The following is a 13,264-nucleotide window of genomic DNA, read 5'->3' as shown; positions in this document are numbered from 1 at the left end:
ATCTTAAAACGCCAGAGGCAAGAAGAGATCCTCCTGGCGTGATAGGGAAGGTGGCACTAGGGCTGAGCCTAAAAGATGAGTGGAATTTGTACACGTGGAGATGGAAGAAAAGGCATGCCAGATATAGGGCACAGCATGACCAAAGGTACAGAGGGAAGAAGGCTGAAGAACAGAGGGAGTGAAGGAGTAGTAGAAAATAAGCCTGAAAACTAGGTTAGGAGCAGAGAGGGGAGGCCCAAGAAGGTCACGCTCATCATATCGGATTTATTTGGTAGGAAACAAAAGGTTTTTAGCTCCAGAACAAAAGGTCGGCTAGCAAAGTAGGACGTGGCAGAGGGGGGAAGAACTGGGACAACCCATGGGACTCGGTTCACCATGCACTCACCCGGCACATCTTTATTGCACACCTAGAATGCGCCAAGCACTGTTTGGGTGCTTGAGATGTACCAGTGAGCAAAGTAGACAAAAGCTCCTGTCCTTGAAGAGTTTACGCTCTACTGGAAGAAAACAGACAATGAACAATAAGAAGTAAATTACAAGGTACATGAGACGGTGGGAAGAGCACAGAGGAGAAGGAAAAAAAGCGGAGTGAGGGACTCAGGAGGGCAGGGCAGGCGGGGCCCAGGCTGTGGGACGGAAGCAAGCACCTGAAGAGGGTGAGAGCCATGTGGACGTCTGGGGAAGGATGCTCCAGGCAGAGGAAACACCAGAGCAAAGGCCCGAAGTCTGGGATGTGCCTGGCGTGTCCTACAAGCAGAAAAAAAGAGGTCCGGGTACCCAGAGCAGACCAAGCCAGGAGAAGAGGACAGAGCCGAGTCAGAGACTGGCGAGAGGCCCTGCCTTTCACTCTGAGATGTCAGGGCCACAGCAGGGTTTTGAGCACAGGAATGACAAGAACTGACTTAAATTTTAAAGAGCTCCCTCTTCTATGGTACATCCAGACAATGGAATATTATCGGGTGTTAAAATGAGCTATCAAGCCTTGAAAAGAAGGAGAGGAAGCATAAATGCAGTAAAAAGATGAGTGGTGGCCAAAGGTTAGAGGGGAGGGAGAGATGAACGGCAGAGCACTGGGGATTTTTAGGCCAGTGAAACTCTTGTGTATGACACTGTGACAGTGGATACGTGCCACTGTACATCTGTCCAAACCCACAGAACCGTACAGCACCGAGACTGAACCCTAACGGAAACTATGGACTCAGGGTGGAAATGATGTGTCCCTGTAGGTCCATGGATTGTAACAAATGTACCACTCTGGTGGGTGATATTGATAATGGGGGAAGCTGTTCACGTATGGGGGCTCCCTCTCAGGTGTTAGCAAGGAGACCGCTGAGAAGGCAATCGCAGTTCACACAGGAGATGAGAACTTCTTGGACAGGGCAGCGGCAGTGGACATGGGGAAAACTGGATTGATGTCAAAGGCACGGTGAACAAGATTCCTGATGAATGGACGTTGGATGTGAGAGACAGACAGGAGTCAAAGAAGGCTCCAAGGCCTCTTGACAAGCAAAGGTGACAGCTAACAAGGATCCTTACCGGGGCTGTAGCTCATGGAAGGCAGGGGAGGGAACGAGTATCAGCCATATTGTGGCAACTAAACAGAAAGACGTGAGCATTCCTCTAACACAGGAACGGCACAGAAGGAGGCCACATTCCCTGATTCATTCGACTCCCTCATTGAGACCCATCTCTGTGCAGGGCGTGTGCAAAGCCCGCGGAGGTGGTGGTGAACACAACGGCACAGTCCCTGACTTGATGGGACTCACAGACTGGTGGTACTTAGCAAGCAAACCAAAAAAGGATTGCAATATTACCATTAAATGTTAATAAATTAATGTATTAATTATTAAATGTTAAATTGAATATAAAATTAATGACTACATAATGTATATAACATAAAATATAAAAATGTAATATATAATATAAATATTTCATTTTAATAATTTAATTCTATTGAATTATTAAAACTGTTATTTAATGTTAGCATTAATTAATATTATTACAATACTCTGCGCCAAGCATTGTATTAGACGATGGGGATTCAAGACAAGTAACAAATGAGGAATGGCAGGTGCACCCTGTTATCACCTGTGCAGTGAGGGCTTGAGAAGTGGTGGCCACCCAGAGACAGCGCATCCATCCCCGCCTGGAGGGTGGCGGCTGCAGGGGCTGAGGGGGGAGTGGGCGCCGCCAGGAGAGGACCGCGCGGTCTGTGAGCCAGGCCAGGCTGGGCGTGTAGAGGGAGAGACAGCTGAGCCGGGTCTCGAAGGCACCGGCTGCAGCAGACGCCCCACGTTTCCAGTCTGCACAACGGATCGTCCGTTCCAGGGGGGTGAGGACTCAGTCCGTTTTGTTCATGTGTCCCCAGGACCTAGCACAGTACCTGGTGCTCAGGAGGCTCAGTAAACAAGCACTTTGAATGGATAAGTAGGGAGATCAAATGACTTCTTCTGGGGGACACCTTGAATCAGAAAAGAATTTGTGAGCCTCCCAGCAACAAAAACAAGGCAGTTTGAGATGCAGCCCTTGCCCCTGGGAGGAGGATGCGGAGCTGGTGCTGGAGTTCTGGAAGCAGCACAGGGACTGTGATGCACTGCGGCGTCCCCCCATTCCAGCAGGCGCAGAAATACCTGTATCTCCTGCATGCTCTCCTCCTCTCGGGCATCCACCTTCTTCTCCACCCCCTCACCGCGGAGCAAGGCCTCCAGCGTGGTGCTTTCCGAGGTGAAGCCATCCTTCTTCAGGGGCAGCTCCACTTCTACAAGCAAAGACAGAAGGGCAGGTCAGGCCACTAGACGCAGGCAGGACGGTCCTCGAGTGAGGAGGGCACGCAGGGACCAGAGCTCCCAGGTGGGACTCAAGATAGCCTGTGCTCTCCCCTCCTGGTGGGACGGGAAAGCTGGGGCTGAGTGGAGCTTTTCCACCTCCATTTCCTAATCCCAGAGCCAGGTTCCAACCCTGCCTGCACCCTCAGGGGAAGCTGAGGCAGAGCAGAAAGGTGCTGGTTGACGGGGGTTCACACAGCCTGAGAGACAGTCTTGCTTCTGCCTCCCCAGCCGTGTTCCATCGGGCAAGGTGTCGAGGAACGTGGAGCCTGTGTCTGCACCTGCAAAGTGGGGATAACAACGCCCAACTTCACAGGTGGTTTTGTGGGGCAGAAATGCGTCCATGTGCACGGAAGCATTTTGGAAGCTCTCAAGCAGCACACCGACATTGGCCTCGATCACTCTCATTCCCTCCCTCTATTCCAGCTCATCTGGCAACGCCGTGACCTCCCCTCGGCCGTGCCGGCTGCCCAGCTCTGCTTTGCTCCATGAAAGGCTATTTCAGCCTCCGAGAGGCTGTTCTCATCGACTCAAACAGAGGTAGAGGCCTCAGAAGCCAAAGGAAGGGAAGGGGCCCAGCAAATGCCTAACAGGCCCGGAAGCGGCAGAGTGGGCACCACAGGGCCCACGTACCAGGAAGGTTTTCTGAAGACATTGGGAGTTTGATCGGCTACCTGGGGCTTGAGGTCATTGGGCCAGCTGAGTAGTGGCGGCCAGAGCCAGCCCTGCCAGTGAGAGACCAGAGAGAGGAGCTGACCCCTCCTCAAGATATCCCAAACACCTAACCTGAACAGAGGGTCATCTTTTCAAATTAAAAACAGAAACCTAAGGTACAGTGATCTATTCTGATTTACTACAAAATATTTCTCCAGCCTCTCCTCTGAGCCTGTACCTCGCACCTGCCCCCACTGCCGCACCCAGACATATGGTCCCTTCCACTGCACCAGGTAAGGAGAGTGCAAGAATTATGATGTCATGGTGCCCTGGAAAGAGTCAGGGAAACAAATGGCCCACCGTTATGAGGGAATTGAGACCTGAGTTGAGGACTATTTACAGAGGCAGGGGTGGGGAAGTAAGGGAACCAACAAGGTATGGTGAAACGCCCAGGGGAGGGATGGGTGGGAAGCCATCGCCACTGCTATTCCTAGAGGGAAAGAGGGAGAGTGTTTGCGAGACGCTGGCCACAGCAGAGCCCTGGGGTCCAAGCTTGCAGCACCAGAGCCCAGAGGACAGGCAACCAAGGGAACCAACAGCCCCACTGCTCTCTCCTCCCATGCTCCATCTCCCTGCCATGTCCTCTCCAGGTGGCCAACCTTAACTAGAATCCAGAGGGCAAAGGAGCTGCAGCCCACCAAGGTCAGCTTCTGGGACACAGAGAAGCATCGAGAAGGACAAAGAGCAGATCTGGAAGGGCAAATGGAAACAAGCAGCTCCGGCAAGCCCTGCTCCACTGGGCTCTATCCTGACCCCAACAGAACTCTACCTACACTTTCCATTCCTTCCACCAGAAACAGATGTAGGCTAACCAATCCACGAGGAAGGGGTACTCAGGCATCCCCTTAAAACTGAAGACATGCAGACCCGTGGGTGACCGGCCCCAGAGAAGGAAGGTGGGAAGGAGAGACAATATCTAAAGTATCTTGAGAGTCAGAGTCTTTGGATTTTTCTTACCAAAAAAGGAGAGCAAAGGATCCACCTCTCATCAAGGAGCACTACCACTAAACCAAATACCTGTGAAACACATCCATCCACCTGTTCATTCAACAAATATTTACTGAGCACCTGCCAGTGACAATTGCTGTGCTGGCACTGGGTACACAGGAGGTGAACCAAATAAAGACAGGCCCTGCCTTCAGGCAGTTTACAGTCTAAAGAGACAGACATTAAATGCTAAATACAAGACAAAGACACAATTATGAAATGTCATAAGTGCTATGGTAGAAAACAGCAGGATGAAATGTGAAAGAATAAAGTTGGCAGGAGTGGGGGAGTCCACTTTAGAGCAGGGAGCAGGGAAGGCCTGTGTGATGAAGTTACATTTAAGTTGAATGTCAGAAAAATATTCAGCTGTCTGCTTTAATGAGTTCAGAGTGTGCAGCTCCACGGCCTGCTCTGATGACATATTACTTTTTCTCCCAAGTCAGAAAAGTCTTCCAAATGCCTAATCTAAAACAATTAAAGTGTGTTGCCTCATGTTCTGTCCTCAGTCAAAAGAGAACAGCTGATCATCATCTCTCAAACTTATAATAATCACATACACATATATTTGAAGTTCATATTTTAGTATCTCCCAGTAGCCTTCTAAATCCTATGTCCAGAATTTCACAGCATTTTAGAGCTGGAAAAAGCCTTACAGATCATCTAATTCAATCATCTTACTTTATAAATGAGTCACTTGAGACTCAGAAAAGTTAAGTAACTTCACCAAAGCCGCACAGCATGATGAGAATGCAGCCAAATGATCTTTCAAGATGCCACTGAGATCATGACAAGCGCCCCCACACATCGTATTAGTAGTTGGCAGTCCCGGGCTGAGACCCGACGCTGCTTTGGTGCATTTGTACTCAGGCGGAGGGCCTGGCAAACCGTAAACATTCGAAATGAGGCAGCTGTTTATGCTATGTATCACTCAATCCCCACCACAGCCAAGAGCACAGCTACCCCATTATACAGACGAGGGCAGCGCAGCTTAGGGAGGCTGAGAACTTGCTTAATATCACACAGCTGGTAAGGGGCCAAGTCTAGCCTTGAACTCAATCAGCCTGCAAGCCCATTCACCTGATTAGGCTATACAGACTCCACCCTGCCTCTCTGTGGTCCTTCCTTGGAAAGTCTTTTTCCAAATCTTTGTGCATTTTCATTGCCTTCCTAGACCCTCTCCATAGTTTTCATATTTCAAGATAAAAGGCAGATCTTGGCTGAGGCCGAGGGCAGGTTTGCATCAGGGCTCTGGGCTCTCCTCTATATGACTGTCCCCATGTGGTGTTCACACTTCCACGTAAGCGTCAACCCCATTCAGGATTTTCCATCAATTCTGAACTTCCTCCTCTTCCTTCTCCTGCCTCTTCTTCCTCCCCTACTAAATATGCTTCCATCCTCCTTTTTCATAGTGCAGTCTACTCCCTTGGTCCTCTTTACCCAAACTTTACCAGGTAGACACAACATAAGAATCAAGAGGGAAAACAGAATCAAAATGGGAAAAGCAAAATGGGCTCTCCTACACCCAAAGAGCTCGAAGCGATCTTCAACAGCATTTAGAGTCCAATCCCTTAATAAGGAAAGTGATTGAGACATTCCTAGGGTCACGGAGACATTTAGTGGCATCATTTTTCCCTATTTACCAAAATATTTGATTGGCTCATGTCGGTTCTGCTCTCAGACAGCCCTGGAGTCATAACCTAGCCTTGCCATTTATTAGTAAGGGACCCTGTGCTAGTTATTTAAGCTAAGTCTTTGTTTCCCTATGTGTTAAATGGAGATGGTCATAGTATCTATTTCATAGCGTTGACGTAAGAATCGCACAAGGTAATGCACTGCATAAAGAAACTCTGAAAGTACACACACACACACACAAAAACTAGTGTGAGAAATGGTGTAAAATGAGGTTTATCAATTTTTATTTGTTTTATTCTATTCAAAACTCAGATTCAAAATTAGATCATATATGAAAAGAGCCTAGGACACTGTAAGTGCCCTACAAATGCTAGATGTTATTATCAGTTTGAATAATTCTGATTTTAACAGTACAGCCGCACTGCCCCATAGAAATATTATGTGAGCTGCTCATATAATTTTAAACTTTCTAGTAGTCACATTTTAAAAAGTAAATAAGCCGGGCATGGTGGCTCAGGCCTGTAATCCTAGCTCTCTGGGAGGCTGAGGCGGGCGGATTGCTCAAGGTCAGGAGTTCGAAACCAGCCTGAGCAAGAGCAAGACCCCGTCTCTACTATAAATAGAAAGAAATTAATTGGCCAACTAATATATATTAAAAAAAAAAAAATTAGCCGGGCATGGTGGCGCATGCCTGTAGTCCCAGCTACTTGGGAGGCTGAGGCAGCAGGATCGCTTGAGCCCAGGAGTTTGAGGTTGCTGTGAGCTAGGCTAATGCCACGGCACTCACTCTAGCCTGGACAACAAAGTGAGAGACTCTGTCTCAAAAAAAAAATAAATACATAAAAAGTAAATAGAAGCATGTGCAACTAATTTCAATATGACATTTTATCTAACCCAATATTTCCAAAACAGTACCATTACAATGTAAAATCAATATAAACAATATTGATGCAAAATTTTACATTCTTTTATTCGCAGTAAGTCTTCAAAGTCTGGTTTGTGTTTTCCACTTACAGCACCTCTCAATTCAGACTAGCCACACTTCAAGTGCTCCACAGCCACACGAGGCTAGTGGCTATTGTACTGGACAGCTCAGGTTTACGGCATTAAAAGTAACATTTACTGTGGTTTTTGCTTCCAAAAAAATGGAAAGAATTTAAATATGGTTTTTAACATTGCCAATTTAATTCCCAGCAGAGCACCATTCCAAGAGCAGCATTCTAGCTAGCCACTGGCAAACCCTAGTCACAAAGCACTATGGGTAAGCCTTGTAAGGTCAGAGTGAAAGAGTAACTACCCCTCCCTACAAACCAGCAGAGGGTGCATCCCCTGGCTCCTGGCCACAGGAGGCCCCAGAGTGAAGGGGGAAAAAGGGTAACAGGTCCAAGCACATGCACAACGTACATCCTAGACACCCTCCTGTTGATCCCTTAGGGGATTTCACTGATTTAATTTTATTCTAATATACCTCATCTGGATATAGGATTTAATAATTCTTTAAAAGTGTACTCCTTCTGAAGCTCACACACAAATGTGGGGACCACATAACCCGACAGGAGCCATCAAACATTTAACATTAAAAGAAAATGGTCCAAAACACACACACATAATTCATCTTTAAATTAGCCTGATTTTATACACATGGATATAAACTCATGGATCGTTACTCTCTCCAGAGCGGCAGCAGCTGTCACCCAAGCCAGCCACCTCCCTGGGCCTCTGTAAGAGCTCTGCCTCCACTTCTAATTGGGAACAGAGATACTCCTTGGGTGACTTCCAGCACGATCCATCACACCAGAGACAGCTTCTGTGCAAACCGAAGCAAATCGGTTTCCAAATAAGAAAAAAACCTCTTAGACAAACAAGGATTGAAGCATAGAAAGTCTTAAAAAAAAAAAAAAAAAAAAAAAAAAAAGCACAAATAAAAGCAAAGCAAAAAAACAGTCAGTTAAGAGCAATGGCTTCTTCTCTCCAGGACTACAGACAGGGCAGCCATCCTCTCGGGTGCAGATCAAAGCCACACGCTTTTGACACAGGTGCCCCAAGCCTGCCACCCAACACACTGAAAGAAAAGCTTCCACTGGGTTGTTGGAGCCACCGAGCTCATTAATAGGATGCAGGCAAGATGAGTCTGAAAGTGCAACATGGGAGCACAGTGAGTAATTAAATCCCAGGTCATTTAAAAATGCAAACGCCTTGGATGTCACAGGCTCACAGAGCCTCTGACTCTTTCTCCTTCGTTACTTGGCTCAGGATGGAGGACTGGGAACCTGCAAGTCATATATGGATTATAATAAAATATGCCATATAGAAAACAGATTAAGACAGTTCTTCTTTGGGGAAATATACAAAGAGAGGAGCTGTCTGTTAGCTGTCAAGTTTGTAAGAGATACCATCTTTCGGGAGGCTGTGCTCTGCCAACAGACAGACTGCCCCAAGGGAAATTGTGGTGAAACACCCCGACAAGGCGCATCCATCCGTCCATCCATCACGGGCTCCCTCTGACGCAGGGGCCTGGAGATAGAGTTATAGTGCAAAAGGGAGGGAGAAATCCCACAGACAATGGCAAAGAATGCTCCTGCCAGATCATCAGTGCTCGATTTTTTTTTTTTTTTTAGCTGCCCCTAGTCTTTCTTTAAAAATATAAACGTGCAGTTTTCTCTTCTGGGTGCTTATTATTTTGAGGAGTTAAGCTCATCATATTTCCTTGGATTTATACATCTATTTACACCAACGAGCAAGGAGCTTAAGAATCATTATTTCATTTATCCCCATCAGACTCTCAGGCTCATGAGGAGGTAAAAGGGAGGGGGGCATTGTAATCTCTCACCTCACAGGGGAGAGACTGGGAAGACCAGAAACCTGATTTCCTACAATGCTGGCAGGCCCAGGAATACATCTGCTTGTTTCCTAGGGGTGCCACTTTCCTGGCTGCATTTGACTCCCTGTTTTGTGACTCATAAAGCTCAAAATAGATGAGGTTCACATGGAGGACCCATCACCCAGGCTGCATCCTACAGGCCCTTGTTACTGCCTATTTTAGAATCCCAGACATGTACACGACAGGAGGACTGATCTCTCCCCCATCCGACCTCCGCTGTGCCTACCCTCTCACCCCTACGTAGACACGCAAGGATGCGTTCCAGCAGCCAGATGTCAGGACCAGATAAGCATTCCCCGACCCAAGACACAGAAAAACACCCACACTGCCAAAGGAAGCTCACCAATGGGCTGGCCAGCAGACCAAGTAAATGCTGCTAAGCAGGATGGGAGGGTGGGAAGGGAAGTGGGGAAGGACAGTGGGAATGGATGGACTGGGTGAAATATTTCCAAGGGTGGGTGGGGGGATGGGGAGATGTCAGCCAAATGGTACAAAGTTTCCGTGAGATAGGATGAAGTTCTGGAGGTCTACTGTACAGCATGATGACTCCAGCTATTAATAATGTATCGTATACTTAAAAAATGCCAAGAGAGGGGATCTTAAATGTTCTTCCCACAAAAAAAAATGACAAATATATGAGGCGATAGGTCTGTTAATTTCATTTAATCATCTCACTATGTAAACATATATTTTAAAAATCTCATTGTACACCATAAATATATATAACTTTTATTTGTCAATTATACCTTAATAAAGCTGGAGGGAAAATGAAATAATAAATAAAACATAAAAATACATAGTTCAAGGGAATACAGGCAACTGGAAAGTGCAAGAAGCTGCTCTGGGGTGAAATCTCAGCTCTACCACCCTAAACCACACACTTGGCTTTGATCTCCTTATCAGTAAAACCGGGAGAGTAAAACCCACTTCCCACTGTTGTTACAGGGCCACACGAGGTAACAGATACAAAGTGTCTGGCACGAGCAGGTGCTCAGTAAGCGTGAGCACCCTTCTTTTCACCTCCTAAGGTTTCCCCTCTCCTTGTGCTTGTCAGCAAAAACCCCTCACCTTCTGACACTCTCAGACCACCACGTGGTGAGGCACGGCTTTCCCCAGCATGGGCGTGGCCCAGGGAGGATGGACGCAAAGGGGCAGGATCTCGGGCAGTGGAAAGGACAGAAGAGGCTGAGGCCGGGGAGACTCGGCAGAGGGCCGAGATGCTGCCCCACTTCCAGTCCAGGGTGGGCACTGCTCCTGCAGCTTTGGGGGAAAATCATGGCAGAACCGCAGTGGAAGATGCCCTGCTTTATTCCTTCATTTGATAAGCAATTATTGAGTACATACTATGTACCCGGCTCTGCTCAAGGTGCCGGGTACACAGCTGTGAACAAAAAAGACAAAACTCCCTGCCCTCATAGAATTTATGTTCTAGTAGGGGAGAAACAACACATAAAGTAAACAAGTGAATCCTCTGGTATGACAGATGGCAATCAGTGCTTTGGAGCAAAGACCAGAGCAGAGGAGGAGAAGCTGGCACATTGACATGATGGCAGGGTGGTTACACTTTTAAATGTGGCCAAGAAAGCACAAGCCCGAGGGGGGGGGTTGGTGGGGGTGCCACACTGACATCCAGTGCAAAGGCCCCAAAAGCTGGCCATCTGCCTGAAGCAGGATGAGCAGGGGGAATGGTAGGAGACCAGCTCTGGGAGCTACAGGGGCCTTGAAGGGCTATATAGGCGCCTGCAAGAATGTTGGCTTCCACCCCAAGTGCAATGGCAAGCCATTGGAGGTTTTGAGCAAAGCATGACAAGATGATGCCTATATATTAATAGAATCACTCTGAAAATAACTGAAGAGGGTGAGGGCAGGAGCACGGTGACCGGTTAGGAGTCACTGCTGTATGTATGGAGCCCCACCAATGAGCCTGGTGCTTGGGAGGGGGAGGTGCATGATGTGGTAGAGCTCTGTCCTTGTGGCATCAGGTGTCAGATGTATCCAGGGGTCAGTACACACTGGAGAGCAGTCACCAGGCCCCTGCATGGGGGTTCCTACACACAATGAACAAGGAGAGAGGCCAGGTGGAGAGGCCAGGTGTCCAATGCTAAGTGCCAAAGGTGCAGAGCCATACCAGGTGAGTCCATGAAGGAATGGTTCTCCACGAAGAAAGTGGAACAGCCAAGGCCAAGGGCAAAAAACAAGACCCAGGCAGATGGGTGTGGCCTAGCATTCCAGGGGCTAACAGGTGTAGTAAACACACAGAGGAAGCCTTTCAAGTTCCTCTCTGTGCCCTGGGAGATGGGTGACAAAGGGCTGAGCTCTGGGACACAGAGGTGAGGTCGTGCAGGCAGTGGTTCTGGTATAGGTGAGTCCCTCAGCCAGGCACTTGATCTCCACTCCTCAGTGTATAAGATACTGGGGCCTTTTAAAAGACCCTGAGAAAGACCAAGTTCCCATTCTGGGCCAGATGGTGCACACTTTGTCAGCTGGGCAGTGAGCTGTCTGCAGCAAGCTCATCATTGGTCCTGGGGACAGAAAGAGCATCCCGAGGACCAACCAGCAGGGCAGTGTGGAGGTAGCATCACGGTGCTTCTTACTCACCAAGCCCTCTCTCCCCACCCCACACTACTCTCAAAATAACCACATGAAACAACCATGGTCCTCATTTCACAGATGGAGAATCGAGGCAGGAGTAGCTAGGTAACTCCCCCAAATCACAAAGCCAGTGGGTAGAGGGATCTGGACTTGAACCTCAGCCTTGCAATGCCTGCTTGGTGCCTCTTCTCTTGCAGAGCACAGCTACTTGGTACGGGGAAGGCCCCTGCGACCATGCACCAAAGAAAGGCAAGATGGCAAAACTCTGATGGCAAAACTCCCCCAGGCCAGGCTGGGAACCGATGGCAAGCCCAGCTCAGCCACCCTAGGCCTCTCCTCTCCGGCTCAGTCTCCCTCATCTATGAAACAGAGATGCTCAGAACTAAGTCACATTCTCCAAACTTGAGATCAAACACCAGACACATCTCTTTTGTCACCCCTTTAATAAACCTTTACTATCAATGCTCTACTAGGTGCCAAGCCTCAGGCTGAGTGCTAGGGACACAGATGAAGAAACTCTCACCCTCAAAGAGCTTAGCTTCCAGTGAGGAAAGACACAGGTACATGCGCAATGGTGTAACTGGGTGATCCTTCAGACTTACAACCCAAGCCCTACGTGTGGCTCTGCCGGCTCCCACTACAAAGCACAGCCATGGACACTCAGCAGCAACCATGTGCTGGCTTGGCCACCCCCATCTGCGGGCCCACTTCCTCTGCCAGCCCAAGCTCCCAGGGCCCTGCAGAATACACACAGTGCCAAGGACACCACGACTCAGTCCTCCAGCCCGCCTCCATTCCGGAAACTGCCAGGAAGGCAGAGGGACAGGTCACTTCCAGCACACAGGCAGTCGCAGCATGAGCGGGGGCTGGAGAGGCCTGCCCGCCTCACTCCAGCTCCCCTACTCACGAGGCCAACAAGAGCTGAAGATGCTGCCGTTGCAGGCCTCCAGATGGATGGCTGCAGGCTCTGACACTGCAGGAAAGAGATAAATGGCTGGTCATTTCCCCCCGATGCACTTGAAGGCATCCATTCTCCCAGCTGTACCAAGCTCAGGCAACCCCCCCGCACAGAGACAGATAAGCACTGACAGATGGGGGTGGGAGCCGGAGCGTCCTTCCCCCTCGGAAGGACACAGCCAGACTCCTCTGCAGGCCGGGAGAAGGTCACGTTGCCCGTTGGCTCACACCTGGCCCGAGGCTCCAAGGGTCCCTTCCCTCACCTCCCCCCATCCTGCCCACCCCGCCCGGCTCATGCATCTGAGGGACACTCAGCAGAGGGGGAGGGCCGGGGGCAGAGGGAGCCAGCTGACAGGCTCATCAATCTCAGGCTACATGCTTGGCACATCGGCGTTCCCTAAGTTGTTCCCGGACGGGGAGGGTGTCGGAGGAGCCAGGGGCACTGTCTCGAGGAGAAGAGAAATCACACCGAACATCAGAGAGCAAATGGTGGAAGAAGCCTGGGGACTATTAAAATGTGGGCCATGTACAAAAGCAGTAGGGAACTAATTAAGATGCAGGGTTTTCAAAAGCTGGGGAAGTTGGCCGCAGCCTGCTCCCATCTGTAGAGTTCTGGCAGTTCAGTGTGGCAGGGACGGCACCCTAGGCGGGCCAAGCAGGCCTCTCCGCCCCTGCC

The 13,264-nt window shown here is 49.1% G+C and overlaps 1 protein-coding gene across 3 annotated transcripts in view; it reads right to left on the bottom strand.

Annotated features, from left to right (window-relative positions):
• The window catches only part of DPF3 (double PHD fingers 3), a 244,396-nt gene that overhangs the window by 104,692 nt on the left and 126,440 nt on the right, over positions 1 to 13,264 (bottom strand). For all 3 annotated transcript variants that reach the window (XR_012919703.1, XM_012741063.3, XM_076003887.1), the window contains exon 4: positions 2,631 to 2,758. Coding sequence is in view for 2 of the 3 variants with exons in the window: in XM_012741063.3 (XP_012596517.1) it covers positions 2,631 to 2,758 (128 nt within the window). In the remaining variant the exon portion in view is untranslated. The remainder of the gene's footprint in view (positions 1 to 2,630; positions 2,759 to 13,264) is intronic.

Source organism: Microcebus murinus, chromosome 6, assembly GCF_040939455.1.
Source record: "Microcebus murinus isolate Inina chromosome 6, M.murinus_Inina_mat1.0, whole genome shotgun sequence".
NCBI classification, from domain to species: domain Eukaryota; kingdom Metazoa; phylum Chordata; class Mammalia; order Primates; family Cheirogaleidae; genus Microcebus; species Microcebus murinus.
This window is presented reverse-complemented; position numbering and strand designations above follow the sequence as displayed.